This window comes from Solanum verrucosum, unplaced genomic scaffold, assembly GCF_900185275.1.
Source record: "Solanum verrucosum unplaced genomic scaffold, falcon-dt-bn FXZP01000261.1, whole genome shotgun sequence".
NCBI lineage: Eukaryota > Viridiplantae > Streptophyta > Magnoliopsida > Solanales > Solanaceae > Solanum > Solanum verrucosum.
The window spans coordinates 8,329,412-8,350,641 of record NW_026019969.1 but is presented as its reverse complement, the minus strand read 5'-3'; the positions used below and the strand labels follow the sequence as shown (position 1 = coordinate 8,350,641).

General features: G+C 30.7%; 1 protein-coding gene across 1 annotated transcript; it reads right to left on the bottom strand.

The window, feature by feature from the left end:
• Nucleotides 1–7,310: 7,310 nt before the first annotated feature.
• Nucleotides 7,311–20,768, bottom strand: LOC125814968 (uncharacterized). Its single transcript, XM_049494401.1, has 9 exons — nucleotides 20,141–20,768; nucleotides 18,887–20,012; nucleotides 18,364–18,711; nucleotides 17,133–18,101; nucleotides 15,773–16,262; nucleotides 10,780–11,206; nucleotides 8,786–9,881; nucleotides 8,378–8,701; nucleotides 7,311–8,276 (listed from the first exon to the last, which is right to left on the bottom strand). Exons 1-9 carry the CDS (start codon nucleotides 20,701–20,703, stop codon nucleotides 7,326–7,328), a joined length of 6,294 nt encoding a protein of 2,097 aa, XP_049350358.1. The 5' UTR covers nucleotides 20,704–20,768; the 3' UTR covers nucleotides 7,311–7,325.
• Between the last annotated feature and the right edge of the window lie 462 nt (nucleotides 20,769–21,230).

Here is a 21,230-nt window from a genome sequence, read left to right as displayed (position 1 = left end):
TCCTCTCTTTTTTGTGTGAGAATAATCCCTATTTATAAAGACTTCGTCTAGTCTAAAAAGGAGAAGAACATTCATCAATAAGAAAACAATGCTTGTTTCTCACTATTTCTTTAAAAAATAAAATTATGAATTCTAGTTAAATATGTATATAATAAGACCCACATAATTAATTCTAAAGCTTCCTATTATGAAAATAATTTTAAAAATTTATTTGAATAATTATTACCATGAAAATCTGCCTCAATTATTTGGGAGCGCTTCTCCAAAATTATGACAAGCTCGTAAAGACAGCTCTCCGATAATGCGTAGTTTTGGGACAATACAATCACCAACATATGTTAAATTTATGCAAGAATTTATTTAAATTGTTAAAATACAATATAATAATATGTATTGCATCATAATTGAATCTTCATCAATAACTAGAAATATGCAAGTCATATTAATTTTGTCAACCCATTACTGTCCGTCTGTCCGCCCGCCTGAATTTTATAAGAGCAGGGGCGAAGTTACAGTATGTTGAGACCCTTCGTAGGAAAATTATACGGTATATTTTGTAATAGCAGTATATATAATATTAATAATTTTCATATATTTTTATGATCTTTTTATATGATATCTTTATTTTTATATAGAGAGATCATAAAAATATGTTCTCTTTTATGCAATTAGTAATTGACCAAGAGATTTAATTTTTTCGTAATTTTTTTAAAGAAAATATAAGTATCAATAGCTAATTAAATTCTTTTCCGGGGTGTCTTTTTGACTTTTTTTTTTTTACTTGACATTAAATTTTGTAGGTAAAACTTATAGAAAAAAATTACAACTCTACCAAAATCTAAAAAGTAAAAATGTTCCACTATTTTTTAATTTTATTTTAAAAAGTCCCATTTGATTATGCTCTTCCTCTTTTGTGTCTCGCTGTTATTATCATTGTCGCCAGAGACTATTGAAGTATTAAAGCCTAAACGTTGTTTCTTTCTAGGATAAACTTTCTTCCCTCTTTCTCTCTCTTTTTTTTTTGTGTTCGTTCGCTTCATATTAAATTAAATATGAACTCAGTAGAGCTAAGCATTATGTTTGATTTGAAAATTTTGGTGCACTCATTTGTAAGAAAAGAATAATTACTTACTCAATGTTTGGACACCCATCGTAAAATTCCTAGCTATGCCACTGTATAAGAGCATGTTTGGAAAGCCATTCTATTAATTGAATTTGGTGAAATTGGATGTGGGTACATGGTCAGACATATTTGGTTAGTAATCTAATTTTTAAATTGAAGGAAAATTCATTGTTGTAAGGTTATAAATTAATATTTTTTTTTTCTTTTAAATCACATTTATGTACGTTATGTTGAAATTTGACATAAGAGTATTATATTAAATTTCTTTTCGAATTTAGAACTTATGTGTATATTTTCAGTTTCATTTGTTTTAGTAGTAGTATTGACTTGATATTTTACATTACATGTTATTTTTTTTTTTAATTAGACTTGATAGATTATCTTTTTGTCAAATATTTTCACAATTTATGACATTATATTTACAATACTGATCTTTTATAAACATGTATTTTATGATGCTCATAAAAATCTTCTACTTTTAATTTTTATTATTAATTTGAAGGCGGTTCGATTGGAACTTCCCCGTGAAATCAAGAGGGTAGATATCATAGCACGTAATATTGAAAATTTTCATACTGCGAGCTACTATGGACTATGGTCATGAATATAATTGGTAACACTGTATCTTAGGTTCATGATAACAAAAGGACTTGCAAATTTACCCATCATCTTGATAATTAATTTGTGTCTATTTCGATAAATCAACACATTTTATTTTATACATATTTTCATGTTTATATTTTTATGCGTGTGAGCTTGATCAATCCCTTTATTTTACCCTTTGCTAGTTTTTGGGTGGCTCAACGGTAGGTAAAAAAAATTAATAGTGAATTTTATGATTTTAATTTTATTTTAAATAATATTGAACATTATAAGAAAGAATAAAAAGAACTATCTACTTCTTATCAAATATATTTTAGAATTTTGAATTGAACAACTCAAGTCTTCATTTAATAAATAAAGTTTTTATTTCAACATCCAACTTGATGTATTGCAAACAAATGTTTAAGTAATATGCAACCCTAAATTAATTATTTTTGTGCGTACGTGCATATATTTAAGAAGTCTTATTATAATTTAGCTTTAAGTTACTAATTTATTGAGACGTTTTGACTAGCTTCCCATAACAACATTTGTAGGATGAAATATCACAAACAACACAATTATTTTTATTTCATAACAAACCAAATAGAGAGAAAATTAAACCAGTTGATAAGATCAATACTTATTTAATAACTAGTGAATTTGACGGCACTTTGCGCGGTTTATAAGAAAATCAATAAATTGAAAATAATATTTTTATAACTTCATATAGTGGAAATAAATTTTAATTTTGTTATATTGATTAAAACACAAAAATAATATTTTTATTAGTGTTAGGTGAACCACATTTAAAAATAAGTAAATTTGCATTTCAAATAAAAGAAAAATGAAATAAAACTAAAATCATAAAAACACAAACACACAACATATTTTTTTAACAAAGTGAAGTACATATGACATTATTATGCATATTTGATATAGGCTTTGAGACAATATATTCAAAAGAGCACAAATTTTTTTTCTTCAAAAATTTGATGAATGTACAATAATGTAGTAGTCTAAACAATGAAACTTACTCATGGCATCTCTATGAAAAACTTGCATAATTATGCTTTCTGAACTCATTTAGCACACTTTTATGGTGACAATAGAGAGAATGATTGATCTTCTAATTTAGGAATAACTTCACCAAATAAAAGGAGTCATGTAATTGCCATACAAACATCTAATGTAACAAAATATTATAAAAATTTATGATTACTATCGAGATAAATTCTCAATTCCTACTTATACGTGAATCCCTAGTTTCCCTCCACAAATTTTCTCATCAAGCATCTCAATTTGTTCTTTGTCTCATGGATGACTTTGTATTCCACATTAGTTAGTCCACTTGCCAAACACATTCTATAAAAAAAAAAAAAAAAAAAAAAAAAAAAAAAAAAACTTCAACATACATAATTTCACAATACATTATGAGAATTAAGGTGATCAAGAAGTCAAATAAGAGATTGAACATACCAAAGAGAATTTAATTAGTGTCATCTGAATTTCATATGAACAGTGAAAAATTATAAATCAATTCACCTTTTGTCTTGAAATAAATCGCATTCCACATTCTTCAAATCTTATTCCTTATCATCAAATCATGTCTATTATAATGACCAACTCTGAAAAAAAATAAAAAATATGTTAGACTAACAGTAATAGTTAAAAACAAATATAGTAAGCAAGCTACTACATGAAGAGAAAAAAAATACACTTCCAATCTATATATAGTACGAAAATATAGAATATGAAAAGACACAAAATTAATTAAAATATAATTACTCAAAGATTAATATATACTAATTAATATAATTGAAAATAAAGAAACTGTTGATGAAAAAATGGAAAGGAAGAAAACTTATAGCTAATCATTAGTTTCACAATTAAGAAAATTAAAATCTCTTAATTAGTGCTAATTTTTAGTCATTAGTTATTTTGGTATAAGAAAACTTACGCTAATCAAATTAATGTTCCTTTTTGGTTAGTTTTAGTTACCTCCAATTTTAGCAGTAATTTAATTAAATTAAATTAAGCAAAATTCACTTTCCTTTTTAAGTTAATGCTATACTCAAATTAACATTATTATTTTGGTTAATTTTAGTTACTGTCGTTTAATTAAATTAAGCAAAATTCACGTTCCTTTTTAAGTTAATGCTATACTCAAATTAACATTATTTTTTGGTTAATTTTAGTTACTGTCGATTTAGCAGTAACTTAATCAAATTAAACTAAGCAAAATTAACGTTTCCTTTTTAGTTATTGTACATTTATAGTCATTGTATCGTTACTTTTGGATGAAATAAATGTTATGAAGGTTCATAATGAGGGAAGAGAATTTAATTTTTTAAACATATTTTTGAATAGAATATGAAGGTAAAAATTGAAAATTCTGAAAATATAGAAAAATAGTAATACTGCCCATTGAAGCATGCCACATCAGTGAGCTGATATTCAACTTTATAAGATTTGCAAGCATATTATCCTACACTCAACTACATTTCAGTTGAGAAAATTAAGGAATTTAATGTTAAGGCCACCGGAGTTGATAAAAAACTTCTCCACCTTAATAAAAAATGGATTCAAACTAGAAGAGCGTTGGGAATAAAAGCCTTATACGCTATTCTTACAAGATTTTACAAGGAAGATTGTAGAGTCATCGATCAGGACAATGATTGGGTCTTGATTACTAAAGGTAAAACTAAGTCCAAAGAACTAAAAGAGAGAATACTCGACATAGAACTTCACAGGCTAGGAGCCACTGAAGAAACATGAAAACTAGCATGCAAAATGCTAGATCATGATCATGCCTGATGTAGCATAAAGATGAAGACAAAAAAGATGACGTAAGCACTTACGTCATGAAGCAATAAAGAAAAGGAATTCTTTTCTTTTTCTCAAAGACAAAAAGAAGGATCACATCATGTCGGCCAATTATTCAAAAGAAAACAATGGAGCGTCCATTATCTTATCTCAAGGAATCTTCAGCCCCAGCAATCAAGAAAGCTAAGGACTAGCTGATAATTATGTAATATTTACATAAACAAAACTATTTGTAAAACATATATTTTTTGAAATAATATTTTAGTTGTTATTCCAACAGAATTGTGGTCAAAGGTAATCCGCATCTTATCAATTTGGAATGCTTTAAAAATCCAAAGTGTTTAATCCTAATAAGTTGTTGATGTTCATTACAACAGATTCATCATTATTATGATTACTTTCGGTTATGTTTAAGCCTAATTTGAAGGGATCATTATCCACAAGTTTTGGATTGCAAAATTTTTTGTTCACAAAAACAGCAAAAATAAATTCTTATTAGATAAAAAAAATCAACCAGGAATCTCAGTCCACAAAAGCTATGAATAAACAATCCATTAGTATTATATTCACAATTTTTTGCCGAAATCTTTACCGATTTAAATTGTCCTAAGCAAATGACTTTGAAAGTAAAATGAGCCTCAAGTGTACATCCTAATCAAAACTTTCAAGGTTTTGTTACATATAAATGAAAAATATAAATTATATATTTGGAGGCTAATTATAACTTAAATTTTCTTCAAATGATATGAAAAGGTCATGAAAACTGAAAAACATATGAGAAAGTTAAACTTAAAATTTTGATATTGGGACATGCTTCTCTCGATTTAATTATTATCTTATCAGAAAAATAACCCTAAAATTTCAACAATAAAAAGTACTATTATAAGGATTGAAATAAATATAAACATTGAATTATTTGCAACTTTTTTTGCCACATAAACATGGATCTACAAATAAAAAAAATTAAAGAAAAATCATTAGAATTCTTTTGCTTACGTATTTATTGAACATTTATTCTCATTAAGAAAAATAATATTTATTTCATTCAAATGTTAGTTATTTCAATGAAAGACATTCAATCAGGGATGACAAGCGGTAGGATTGCAGAGCAAATTTGCAAAGATTTCAAACCACCCCCGTTCTACCATATTTTGTCATTTCATTTTTCAACTCCCCCCACCCAAATTAAGTTTTTTATATTTTGTCATTTTCCACTCCCCGACACAAACCCAACCAAATTAATTTTAAAATAATAAAATATGAAATTCATTAAAATAATTATTTTCATGCTAAATAGAAATTAATATTTTTAAATAAACAAGCATACTATTTTAAAATATATTATTTTCCTGCTAAATAGAATTAATATTTTAGTTTTTTTTATTATATAGAAAAACACAAATTTTAATGAGCAACTTTCACATATAGTAAACACAAAATTCATATTTGTATGCTATAACAAAGTTTGCATAATTGCGCTCCATAGCAAACATAAATATGTATATTTCGCTATACATATACAAAAGAAAGCAGTTGTATAATCTGCTTTGGTATACATATACAAAAAGATCAATTGTATAAAGTGAGAGAGGCGAGTGAGCGAGCGAAATATGGGAGAGGGGAAAGAAAATATTATACAATTTTCACGCATTTTGTACATTTGAGTTTTTGTATAAAGTGAGAGAGGCGAGTGAGTGAGCGAGATCTGGGAGAGGGGAACGAAAATATATGTATATATACAATTTTCTCTCGCTTTATACAAACACAAACACATTTTATACAATTTGCGTTTTTTTGTATAAAGTGAGAGAGCGAGATCTGGGAGAGGGGAACGAAAATATATGTATATATACAATTTTTTCTCGCTTTATACAAACACAAACGCACTTTATACACTTGCGTTTGTATAAAAAATGAGAGAGGCGAGGGGGAGAACGAGATTCACCAGGAGAGAGGTGAAATAGCAATAGTTTGCTATGAGGTACAATTAAATCAAACTATATTTATAGCATTTAATTTGAATTAATAGTTTACTATTATATACAATTTCCCCAATTTTAATCACATAAAGTGAAATAAGTATAGAATTAATCTTTTTAAAACGTGAATATGCTATTCCTAATTCCTACTTGATAATTTAACAACTCTCAGTGACAAAAATTTATTTAAATTGGATAAAATATTGTTTAATGTAATATTTATTGTATCATGTCAAATATCTTACAATATATCTACTGTCCCCTCCCAATTTTAAAAACACTACCACGTTGTGATACATCTCCAGGAACGTTATCATTGGAAAACAAGGGATCTGGGCTTGCAACTTTGCAGTTTGACAGCTCCTCACACAAAATGTCGATGCCAAGTTCCTTTACCTTCAACCCATTCAAACGGACTAAAATAGAAATTTCATCTCCATCTTGTAGCATATCTCCAAATTTCCAGTGACTTAACCATGTTATTTCTTCATTACCTTCTGGCACGCCGAAAACTCTTGGATAGTGCATCCACTTCAAATCTTTAGTCCTATTCTGTACAATATTCTCCTGTCTTCGCCAGTGGGCTCTTGAAAACTCATTCTCTTCACTTTCAGAACTTGTATACACAACTGCTATGGATAGGCCTTGGATATTTTTGAGAGGTTGAGATATATTAAATTTTACTGCATTCGCTTTCTTTAACTTCGTGAACCACCTAGGTATCTTATTTCCAGCAAGAAATGCACTGAAGATGCCTTCCTCGTACAACCCCTGTTCCAGTCATAGAAATAAACGGTTAAGGATCAACAGTAAATCTAGATTTTGTAGTCATATGGACAGCGTGAGAGTAAAACCTGTGGTGGAAGCATTTTTATCTTGAAACTCGAAAAGAGGTCCATTTTCACCATAGCATTTTCCACAGTTTCAGGATTCAGACCAAAACGTTTAAGCATCTGCGGGTCAGCATTTTCTAGAGCTTCTAACTTAAACTTTCCTTGCATCATGACTAGACTGTCACAATTGTAATCGTGAACCAGGCTTGGATATTCTGATAGCAATGATTGGTATGTCACCATCTCCAACGATGAGCAACTATGTATTGACAATTCTGAAATGCTATTTGGCATCTCAGTAAGTGATTTGAGCATCTTACAAGACTTGACACTGAGGCTTTGGAGCTGAGGGAGACTCTTGATCCACTCTGGGAGGCAACTAATTGAGTTTTCACTTAGATCCAGTTCTTCGAGCAGTGGAAGATTGCTAAACTTCTCGGGAAAAGATCCATCAGACAGCCTGCAACTCACAAGACTCAAGCTCACCAAAGAGCTTGGTAAAAAGGCCCATGATATTTCAGGAGAGATTCTTGACTTTGATATCCAAGATGAAAATAGTGCCTGTAATGATTTCTGCTCATTGGTGTTGCAGATTATTTGGTTTAGACTGATTCCATCAGCTCTAAGCACTTTCAAAGAATCTATCATGTTAAGCTCCATAGGCAGCGACTCCAGGCTTGAGCAGAAGGATATATCAAGTGTCTTAAGACTTTCAAGTTTACCAATATTTCTTGGCAGCTTTCTGATGCTCTTGCAGTATTTTAGATTCAGTAGGGCGATTTCTTGGAGATAACCGATAGATTCATCAATATCAACCAGTTTAACACAGTCTTTAAGAATTAATTTCTCCAGCCGGGGCATTCCAGCGAAGCTAGGGGTTCTGGTAAGTTCCCAAGAATGACTAAGGTTGAGAATCTTGAGAAATCTCAAAACCTGATTGGAAAAAAGCATTCAATTTTATTTCTTCTGAAATTACAATCTTGATTATGCAAGAAACTACTGCGAAAAAAAGGAAAAGAAAAGATTATTTATACCTCGGTTCCACTCCATGTTTGTTGTAAACTGCTGTACCGCATGTCAATAGATACTAGTCCTTCCAAGGAAAGGTCACTAGTAATGGATTTTAAAGGGCATTTACGCCAAGACAGCCATTTTAATCTCTTGGGAAATTCTTTGAAGCATCCAATAAGGTTCACATCATTTAGTTTGAGCACACTTAGGTTTCGCATAACCGTAAATGCATCAGTCCCTAGGCTGTAATTTGAGTTGCTTGATGAAGTGTCTATCGAATGCTTCACTGATTTATCTTCCATCAATATGGGCATGTCAAGGCTGATCCCTTCAATCTTTTCAGTGCCCTAACAGGAAATTCGGAGAAAAAGATAAATTGTGAGGGTATGGCACAACAAAGATGGAAAAGAAGAACATAACACACGCCTTACAGTCTTATAATTCAATACTCTGAAAGAATTCTTGTTATTCCAAAGTCTACTACGTTTTCCAGGATCCAGTGATTCCATACGAACAATATTTCTCCCCAGGTCTCTAAGCAACTGATGCATCTCCAACTTATTTAAGTCACTGATTGTCAAAAGACTTCTATCAATGAGGTTTTGCATCCCAATTATTGTGTGGAAACCACATCCATCCAGTATTCTAACAGAGTCATCTTTGTCCATCCCAAGAAAGAAATGAGCTATATGAAGGAATATATCTTTGTCATGGTCATCTTCAAGAGTGTCAAAACTCAGTTTAAGTTTTTCAATGACATGACCATCAGGGATTGTTTCCAGCTTTTCTAATGCACTTCCCCATATTTCTGGTCTTCTACCCGATAGAGCTGAGCCTAAAACACGAAGAGCTAAAGGAAGTCCTACACATTGAAGAACCACTCTTTCTGAGAGCTCAAGATATCCTTCCAAAGGATGATCTTCTCCAAAGGCATGCCAGCTAAAAAGCTTTAGGGAATCCATTTTATTCAAGACTTCTAGTTTAAGCACCTTGTGAGGTACAGAAGGCTTTAGCAATGACTCATGCCTCGTTGTTATAATGATTTTACTAGCAGGATTAAGCCAATCTGTCATTCCTAAAATTGTATCTATCTGGTCAGCATCATCAACATCATCAAGAACAAGAAGAACTTTTTTATAGCCAACGGCATCTTCAATCATCATAATTCCTTCATCAACATTTGATATCCTCTCCTTTCTCCCAACAATATCATACAGAACTTGCTTCTGCAAACGAACTAAGCCATTACATTGTTTTGCAATTTCATTGAAGTTTGCAAGAAAACTGCTTCCTTCGAATGATCTTGCACTTGAGTTATAGGCAAATTTGGCAATGGTTGTCTTCCCAATTCCACCAATCCCACAAATCACATATATCCCAACATTAGTTGATCTATCTTGTAACCAGGAGATAATATCTTCTGCCCGATAATTGATATCAATGAGGTAAGGAGCACTGTGTAAGTCTCTGGGACGTAGCTTGTTTGCAACCACTTCAACAATATTCTCAATGAACTTTGCCTCATGTCTACAAGTTCAGATTAAATTTGAATGCCATCAAATCTGAAGTGAAGAGCTAAAAAAATATGGTGATAATAAACAGATATATGTTTTAGAGAAGTATTCCACAAAATTGAAAAAGACAAATACTCAAATACATACAGATGAAAATATTCATCTTCAGGATGACAAAGACCTAAAGGCTTCATAATCAAAAACTATGAAGGCGCATTAGAAGGACACAGCTCCGACTGTCCAGTTATTTATTTATCCCACAACTCCGTCTTTCAACAACATAGTGATGCCACCAGTCACGAGTTCTACGAAAACATTTTAGCTATTGGTCACTTTCTCCTTTTTTGACAAGTCTTCTGATCATTATGATGAAACTTGATGGGGAAAAGGAACTTTTATTGAACTGGTGCTAAACAACATTAAGGAGATCTTGATAAAGCAGACTTTAAGCTGCATGAAATTGGGAAGGAGATTGACATGAACGGGTAATATCTATCCTAGACAATTGATGGTGAGTGAGGCATGTGATAGAGCCTTTGAAACATCTTAATACTAGAATCGAAAAGTCTTTAGTCAGAGATAGAGAAAATTGGGGAAAACTAAATGAATACTAACTCTTACAGGTCTTCAATCTATATAATAATCTAAGCACCGGAAGGGTGTGGCTTACTAGTCAATGAAGTAGGTTGAGAACCTTATGAAGTCCCATGTTCAATTCCAATGGAGGCAAAAGTAATAGGTCATCCAAGCCTTGACAGACAGAGTTATCCGGTACATGTGATGGTGGAAGGTAGCAAATACCTCGGAATTTGTGAGTTGATCTCAAGTTGGTCAACAAGACACCAGGGTTAATACAATTTATTAGTCATTTGTCCTCAAGAGAGGGAAAATGAAAAGGGGGGAAAAGTTACCCATCAGCTTGATTTTGCAAGGGCATTCCTCCCAAATCTGCCACTTCTTTGAGAGCATTTCTCCAATCTCTCAACTTGTGACTCTCACCATTGACAATCTGGAAATTTTCTTTCCCAAAACTTCCCTTTTGCTTCCTTACATCTGAAGGATCCACGTTAAAGAAGACAGGTAAGACTATATGCCCAGAATTCCTCCTTTGCTCCAAAATCACGACAAGCTCGTAAAGACACCTCTCTGATGATGCGTAGTTTGGGGACAATACAATCACTGACATCCTCGATTGCTCGATTCCCTTTTTCAATTTTAACTTCAACTCATCTATTTTGTCTTCTTCTTCATCATCATCTTCACACTTGAACACATGAAACCCAGCTCGAAACAAATTTGTATGGAGATGATCAGTAAAAGTTTTGCCAGTATCATGGGCTTTGAAACTCAAGAAAACATGGTAAGAAAATTTAGCTTGCTCCATAGCAGATTCAACTAAGCTTCATGAGATTTGAGGGGATCACCAAATAATTGATTACGTATTATTTACCATCTTTGATGGAATATGCTCGTGAAAAGCATATGAGCAGTTTAAACTGAAATTTTTAGCAGGACATCCTTCTCCCGATTAAAGGCAAGTAGCATATTGTTTATTGTTACACCGCCATCCGGATTCATTGTTTATTTTTACTCATCATTTACATAAATTATACACACGATTATTTTCTTTATTTCAAAATAATTGAATTTTAATGGATATTTTACATTTTTTAAAGAAAAAAATATTAACATATAAATTTTTATTTTTATTATTATTAATTATTGTCAAATTATTCTTTAGAATAACTAAACATTAATTATAATAACTAGTAATTTCAATATTAGCTAAATTTTTAATTCATTTCTAATACAAAATTCAATACGTGACTCTTAAAATGACTAGTTTGTTTTTTGTTGTTAAAACCAATTTTTTAACATAATGCTTGAAGTTCCCTTTTTTGTTAGTATGAAAGGAGACCCAAATATCAGACAAAGTTATATTTCCGAAAATTGTGGATCAAACTCTAGCAAATAGGCAGAAGCACAAGGTTACTGTACAAACAAAGATATAATCCAAAGTCCAAACTAAAAACAATTGAGTAATATGCAAAGTACTAGTAATTGTAATTAAAGAGTATATGTTCTCTTTTATTTCGTCACTTTTGTTTGATACTTCTATGGTCATGAATATAATTGGTAACATTGTATCTTAGGTTCATGATAACAAAGGAACTTGCCAATTTACATATCATCTTGATAATTAGTCCGGGTTAATATTGATAAAAAAAGGCTAGTAAAACATCTGCTTTAGGACTCTAAAATTTTGAGGTCCCAAAAAATTTTAACATTTAATTTAAGTTCACTTGAAAAAACATTACAAAATAAATAAATAAAAACTATCTACTTATTATAAAAAATATTTTAGAATTTTAAATTAAACAACTCAAATATTCATATTAATATATAAAGTTTTTACCTCGACATCCAACGTAACTATTACAAACAAATGTGATTAATACAAGTGTTATTGTGAAGGCAAACAAATATAATTAATACAACAGTTGTTGAAAACGTAGGCAATGTGTTTAAACATGCAATTTTAAGGAATTTTTGCAACCCCTTAACCACTAAACTAAACTTTTAACTTGTGTCAAGAGGTGTCAATACTTTTATATATATTTATTAAACCAAAATTTGATCTCTATCAACAAAAGAATGTCATATAATTCTCCAATGAAATGGTGTTGCTTGACACCCCTAGGCCAAGGATGAATCCGCCCTAAATAGAGATGTAGACTTAATAATAATTGTGATCACCTTGGTATGATTTTCATGAATGATTTCATTATTCAAAATAAACTTCTTATATTTATGTATTCATTAGGTTTATTGATTTCAGAAATATAATGCATAGTCGCTGAAATATCTTTTTATTATTATATTGAAATAATTAAATTTTACCGAGAGCAGTTAGAAAATGCAAATGAACACTATTCATCATTAAAATTTTATATTGTATACACATATCAAAATTTATGAAATATCAATATATACTTTCAATTTAATTTGTCTCAAGTCACATATTCTCTTCACGAAATTTGTGGGTCCACTACTCCACTAACATTTTTTTAAAATTCCTTTTTTATTCTTCAATTTTTACCCGTCTCCCCCTCTCCATCACAATTTATATTATATTACTTAATTATTTTTAAATTATCATATTAAATATAAAAAGATAATTTTAAATTAAATTATTTCGGGGTAGACCAAATAATAAAGTATGTTGCATAAATTAAGAAAGAATGAATACTTATAAATTATTAAATTTAATTGAAACTTTAATTTAGATATTTATTTTTATTAAATATAAAATACTATTTCAAACACGTTTTTATCAAAAAGAAAATATAATAAAACATTATGTGCAATTATACATATATTATTGTGTTTTTCATTCCCTCCTAAGTAGGTTATTAGGAGGTTTAAACTATTTTTTTAAATAACGGCATAAGTTTTTTCTATAATTTTATAAGTGAATCAGGAGAACTAACTAAGATTTGAACTTTTGATTAGGATTTTCACATATTCTCCATCAAAACACAAGAAATTTAATATTTATTAAAATCAAATATAAAAAAATAACTTTAGATTGAAGTAAAAATCGATAAATTAATGTTGCTTTTTCTTGAATGTGTGATACATGTTCAATAAAAAATTTGACCCATCTCTTATAAAAATTATTATTTCAGTTTATATAATTTATCATGTATTTTTATAACTCAAAGCAATCAAAGTGAAGAATTCTTTTGTAGACGAATTATATTTGGTGGAATTATTCGTGACTAAGTAAAATTACTAATTCAGTTTATATAATCGATAAATTAATGTTGCATAGCGCTTTCTATGTATGTTTTATAATTGGGCTGCAAATTGTAGTTTCTATTTGACAGCAACTTTGTGCATCAGATACTAAATTTTAATTGTTCTACTTTTTATAGTGTGTTCATAACTAAATAGTTGAGAGATTTTTAGTATTAGTTGAATGACTATCTCAAATAAAATAATTGGATAGTTTAGTGAGGTATAAGAAATTAGAGAAAATAATTAATGAGAATGAGTAAATAGTTTCAATGTGCAAACTCAATTATATATCTCTAAAATCTGACAATCCCTATACTCAACTCATATATAGCTCAAATTAAAGTAAGAAAAAATTGAAAAGAGAGGAAAATTAAACATGACTAGACGACAACCGTGTATTGAAAAGTTCCTTCTTCTTGTCCGTGTCGTTCTTCCACTTAAACGACAATTTATTAGATTCAGCACATCCTAAAACTGTTATCAATTCCTCTGGGAGAATTTCCTAAGGCAATATCCCAAATGGTGTAACCAGTTCCCAATGCAAATTGAGGAGAGTTACGTACTAGGGGGGTCGCCAAGAATAGCTGCTATCAAGAACCTCATAACCAATCACTAATTGGTTATCATGAATATAAGAGAGCAACTTCAAAACTTGGTGAGATGGATCAAACACAAGCTAAGGGACATATTCACGATAATAAAGTCTTTGTGAATCCGGAATTTCAAGTATTTGATGTTGTATTTCAGGGTTCCTTACACCGTAACTGTAATTTAAAGTATTGGGAGAATGTCCAATTCTATTGCAAGAGTACTCCAGTAGTATGTAAACTGACTCCGCATAAGAATTTAAATTCAACTTCGTCTGTTGTTGGCTTTTTTTTGGTAATAGAAAGCTGAGAACGTTTATAATCAAGACATACAAATTGAAAATCTTGAGTTATGACATTCCAATTCTTGCATATACATTTAAATCTTAGCACTGAATAGCTCAGCATGTCCCATATGATTTCACTTGCCAAAAATATATTGGAATTCCTGTAGTCATTATATACGCTTCTGCTTTTGAGCCCCCTAAACCAAGCATAACATAACACAAAATGATTTCAACTTTTATATACTTTTCAGAAAAAAAAAAAAAAAAAACAGATTCGTACGAAAAATGAGAGAAGATCAATCATCATATACTTGGAACACACGATAGGAGGGTGGAGACGGTAAACAAATCTATGTTTTTTTCAATGTTTAAAATCAACCATTTACCAATTTTGCTCCATTAATTGGATTTCATAACTTGGACAATATTTAAGAGAACCACAATTTCTATAGATTTTTTATTTTTTAATAAAATGGAACAAAGATCAATAAAGACTTGCCTCAAACTTTTGTCCCTGTTTTAGGCACTAGAAACGGAACCCTCGGCACAAATTTCAGTCCAAGTCCAAATTTATAGTTTTCTTTTTATAAAAAAAATTACTACAAAATCATCCTTTACTATTTTTCTCAAATTATTATTTAATTAAATATATAAAGAATTAATATCGATAGAATTTCTTTTTTCTTTTGTAATTGTAAAAGGACTCCTGAAATATATGATATGCATAATGAAAATATAGATGATTTTTTTTTTTTTTTGGTATTTTTACTTAGTATTATGCTCCTCCTTGTTCCTAATTACTTCTCCACTTTTGAATTAATACACCTATTAAGAAAATAATAATTGACATAGTGAGTTTACCATTTTACCCCTCTTAATTATGATATGGATGAATTAAAAATTTTAAATTTTCCAATAAGTTCTACCTTTTTCAAAATTAATTAATTGAGGGTATAGTAAATAATTTTTTTTGTCATTTCTTGATTTGTCAAATTGGACAAGTAAAAAAAAAATTGAATAAGTAATTACGGACAAAGGAGTATCGTCTTAATTACGACTTATAGCTAAATAAATACATATATAATACATTTCGAACACAGTTTTAATATAGTAACATACATAAACTAATTTATATATTTAAATAAATAAAAAAAATAGAACAATTATGATACTATATTATAGGCATAATATTTGTACAGGAATTGTTCAAGTGCAAATGTAATAAGTACGTTCTTCATCACTAAAATCGTTCCTCAATATGTCTTCAAATGGGTCGTTACTCTCATAATTCTCTGTTTGTTCATCAATGTAGAAAATTTTAACACCAAGCTCTTTAAATTCAGCAAATTGTGGAGATCCCATAACTTCAATAATATCTCCTTGTTCAAACAAATTATTGACTTTCCAGTAACTTAACCACATAATTCCAGTTTGATCATCTTCTGGAAGACCAAACCAAGCAGGATACAGAGCCCAGTTCAAATCTTTTGTCTGATTTCGTAACCAAATTGCTGGTCCGTCGTACAAGCCAACGTTTGTGTATGGTTCTGGACATTTGTATACAAAGCAAATGCTCAATCCATTGATTGTTCTGTGGCTATTGAGGTTGTTTGGTAGTGTGCAATAGACTTCTGCTGCATCTGTGAACTTGTAGTTGAACCAATTGGGTACTGTTTCGCCAGGCAGAAAAGTAGAGAAAACACCACGGTGGTACAATATCTGAATAGTATAATTATGTAATTGGTAATGTACTTTGTCTAATAGATTTAACTTTTAGATATGATTGATCATACGATTCAACATATCAGAGCAGGTATGACTCATGAGGTCCTAAATTTCTAATTGATCTCATCACCAAACAAAATAAATATAAAACATTTTCATGTTTTTGACCCATGAAAAGGATTAATGCTAGCACCAATATCATACATGAGGAAGTGTTGAAACAAAACTCATACTACTATTTATTTTGAGTTATTTACGAGTTACTACTCGATATGAGCAATTTGATCGTAATCTTAATTTATAAGTATTTTTTTTGTCTCAATTTATGTGTTATTTTTCGTTTTTCTTGATTCAAATTATATAAACTTTGACCAACATATTGACGTGAGAAGAATTGTAACTTATATTAGTTATAATATAGTTTTTTGAATTTCCATATTTTAATTTTAAAATATTAAATTGATATATCTGATCCAATTTATCTTCAAATATTAGTCAAATAAACTTTCGAGAAGCGAAAAGTGCCACACAAATTGAGATTAAGTAGTTATTAATATCAATAACTAGCTTAGATAGTGCTCCCTTCGTTTCAATTTGTTTGTTTGATTTTGATTTGACATGGAGTTTAGGGATAAAGAAAAGCTTTTGAGTCTTAAACTATATATACCAAAATGCCCTTTAATTTTGTGGTCTTAAACATGTCATGTGAATTTTTTTTGAAATTAAAGAGTTGTCAAAAAAGGAAAAAGACATTTTTCTTGAAACATTTTTTTTAAAAATAAAATAAAAAGCAAGACAAACAAATTGAAACGAGAGGAGCATAAATTAATTAATGAATGTCAAAAGAGGGTAGGAGAGACAAACCTGTGGAGGTAACTTCTTAGGTGATAATGAAAATAAACTTGTTATGTCATCTTGTACAAAACCTGGATATTCATTTCTAAGTCTTTCAGCATTATACACACGACCAAATACAAGAGAAACCATAGTACTTTTCATTGTAGTTTCCAAATTTGAAATTCCCATGTTGTTGGCAAGCACTTGAGGATCAACATTTTCCAATGGCTCTAACTTGAACACACCTTCAATTTCAACAAGATTTATACAATTTATATAACCTTCTACTGGATGCCCTTTTGCACAAGAACCTACTTTCTCCAATGATATACATCCATCAGCATTTACATCTGTAACATTCGATGGTACCCCTTCGAGGTACTTGATCTTTGTACAATACGCGATGTTAAGAGTTTTTAGCCTCGTAAGATTCTTGATACTATCTGGTAAATCGTTAATCGGATTTCCTCCCAAATCTAGCCAGTGTAGTAAGGTCATAATGCCTAAATCAACCTTGTTAAAAGCATCTGAAGATAAATTGCATTTTGCAATGTTTAACACATGTAAGGACTTAGGAAAATGAATTTTAGGAGATAATAATGGGCTTCTTCCTTTCCAGGCCCAAGCCCATAAAGATGAATACCATGTTTGGGCCTCCAAATTGGTCATTGAGATCCCATCAGCATAAAGTTCCTTTAGTGATATTAATTTATCAAGCTCTGTTGGTAAATATACAATGTTTGAGCAGCCTGAGATGTTAAGTGTCTCAAGAGATTTTAACTCACAAATGCTATCTGGAAGGATCTTTAACTTGTGGCAATCTTTAAGGTTCAAAATCATGAGTTTTTGTAGACATCCAATGGTGTTATGAACATTGATTAACTTGGTACAATGTTCGAGTATCAACTTTTCAAGATTGGGAAGGCCTGAGAAATCCGGTGTTGTGATGAGCTCATAGGAGTGGCCCAAATCCAGTATCTCAAGGTATTGGAGAAACTAATACATCAAAACAAAGTCATTTGTTAGATACGAGTCGTAGTATGTAGAATGTCAAATTTAGCCCATAAAATATTATTCACCTATACATACATTGGATAAGATCCATGTAAGCCCATTTGAAAGATTAGGCCAATTCAAGAGGCTTATGTAGCCCAAAGTGATGCAATGATTCAACTCATTTTAACGTTAACCCACCTAATCCGCCCTTTTGACACCCCAATGAGGATCAAAGAAAATGAATATATAGACAATTAATTACCTTATATCCGTTCCAAAGTTGTTTCAAGCAGCTGTATCGCATATCGATAGACACAACATTTCCCATTGGAAACTCATTTGGTATACACTCCTCTGGGAATCCACTCCAACATAGCCATCTCAATCCCTTTGGAAAATTCTTGTAACTTCCATTCACTTGAACTTTGTTGAATTGGAGAAATTTAAGCTTGTGCATTTTCTCAAAGGCATCAGTTCTCACATGATCTTGTAAACAAAAATTGCCCAATTTTGAACTCCAAGCTGTGAAAAAGCCAATTGGACTTTGTCTAAATGGTATTAAGGGAATCATACGCATGTCAAGTACCATCGCTTGCACTGCCTCTGTTCCCTAATAGAAATCGCAAAAGACAAATGTGAGCCATTTGTATAACAATAATGGTATATATGAGCTACTTTTATAATGAAGATATATCAGCTTTAAATGACAAAGTTGAGGGTATATCAGACCTTTTTCCCTAGTAAAAATTGACAATTTTTTTCAAATAATTAGAACATAGTTAATTACTTACTGTTTTTCCTCTTAGAACATTGTAAGAATCTGTATGATGCCAAAGCCTACTACGTTTTCCAGGATCCACAGTTGCTTCTCTACGAACAATATCTCTTCCCATATCTCTTACTAATTGATGCATTGTTATCTCATTCACATATTCAATTGTCACTAAACTTCTATCAATTAGATTTTGTATCCCCACTAATGTGTAAAAATCACATTTATCAAGTATTCTAACTACAAAATCTTTTTTCATCCCCACAAAGAAACAACAAAGATGAAGGAACAAATTCTGATCATGATCATCTTCCAATAACTCATAACTCAATCTTAATTTGTCAACAATTTTATTTGTGGGAATTTCTCTCAACTTTTCTATAGCACTTCTCCATACATTTTTTGATTTTCCAGCCAACGAAGAACCGATAACTTGAAGAGCTAATGGAAGTCCTCTACACCATTCAATCACTTCCTCTAAGTACTCTTTGTAATAATCTTTGCTTATTTGATTGTTTTCATGACCAAATGCATGAAAATTGAAGAGCTCATTTGCTTCAATTGTGTACAAAATTCCAACTTCATGTACCTCATGGACTAATTGAGGTCTTAATAAACTTTTGTGCCTAGTTGTTACAATTATTTTACTTCCAAAACCAAACCAATCTTTCATGTCAAATATAGCTTCAACCAAATCAGGCTCATCAACATCATCAAGAACAAGAAGAACTTTTCGATAACATAAAGCATTTCTTATCTTGATGATTCCTTCATCAACACTTGATATTTTTACCTTTTCATTCTTTACAAGGATAGAAAGAAGTTGCTTTTGTAAAGTGATGAGACCATTAGGGAGTTTTGAAGTTTCTCTTATGTTTGCTAAGAAACAACTAATTTCAAAATATCCAAAGTTTAAATTGTAAACAAATTTGGCAAGTGTTGTTTTTCCAATTCCACCAATACCGCAAACTAGAAGTATTTCAATATTGGAATTGTTCGATCCATCAGCTTGAACCCAAGAATTAATGGACCTGGCTCTACGATGTATTCCAATTGAACAAGAAGCAATATATAACGCTGGACGACTTAGTCTTGTGCTGATAACGTTAATAATCTTCTTGATGAAAGTGGATTCATGCCTGAAAAATCAAGAGCACTCCTTAAGATTTGAGATTTATAATCTTGAAAATAAGACAGGTTACCTGCTATAACAAATAAAGATGTAAAAATTTGTTACACTGACGATACATGAATAAAGATAACTTACTGATTTTCAAGGACCATTCCTGCCAAATCAGCAGCTTGGCTTAGTGCATCTTTCCATTTCTTTAACTTGTCCTCCCAATACTCTTTTTCATTATTTTCATATACTCTTTCACACTTGAATTTTTCTTCATGTCTATTTAATGCTTCTCCAAAACTTCCCTTGTGCTTCCTTAGATTGGAAGGATCAACATGGTAGAAAATAGGGAATATCATACATGCAAACTTCATTTTGTATTCAAGAATGGAAACAAGTTGATCTAAGCACCAACTAGAAGATGCATAATTTTGTGAGAATACAATTATACACATCTTTGAATCTTGTATTGCTTTAGACAACTCTGAATTAATGTCTTCTTCTCCTCTTGATTTATTATCATCACCACCTTCGAACGTGCCAAATCCGGCTTGATTTAAAGCTGTAGAGAGGTGATTTGTGAAATTTTTACCAGTGTCTTCACTTTTGAAACTCAAAAACACATCATATGACTTTCCGTAAGTGTTGGATGATTGATCATAAGCTAATTGTCTGGTGGCCATTGAACATAGTTCACTTATGTTAGCCATCCATTAGTAGTAATAAATTGTATAGTAGGAGCTAGAATATAAGTTACAAAAATTGAGGTTGAGGACTTTAGATTAGCTAAAGTTGAGATATTTACAAATATATCCCGAACTATCGAGAATGGTAGCATAAAGGGCATATATGCTCTAGTTTTTGGATGACAGGGGTACCAATGTCCCAAAAGTATGACGGAGGGTATCTGCATACCATTTACGATAATTCAGGGGTATATTTGTCTTTTTTCCCTTATATATATGATGAAAAAAATCTTTATATCGAGATCCAATTCCAGCTCGTACAAGATTTTAAATATTATTTCAGAGTTGTGACTCGTTCGAAATTTCTGATTAAGAATGAAAGGATGGGTACTAGTTGAATCATTTCTATTACTAATGGCTGAAAAGGCTTTTGTCATAGGATGGTGGAGATTGGAGAATATATTCCTTACATGGAAAGTAATACAAATGAATATATTCACTTATTATATATTGGATTCACACATTCTTTAATTATTTGTATACCATTCAAG

What these genes read in the sequence shown, in the direction of transcription:
- LOC125814968 (XM_049494401.1), bottom strand. Translation starts at nt 20,703, where the DNA reads ATGGCTAACATAAGTGAACTATGTTCAATGGCCACCAGACAATTAGCT. An exon ending in GGAATGGTCCTTGAAAATCA is followed by an intron (nt 20,013 to 20,140) that starts GTAAGTTATCTT and finishes TTGATTTTTCAG; the next exon opens with GCATGAATCCACTTTCATCA. An exon ending in CGATTTTAGTGATGAAGAAC is followed by an intron (nt 11,207 to 15,772) that starts GTACTTATTACA and finishes TGAGTTTCAAAG; the next exon opens with CCCATGATACTGGCAAAACT.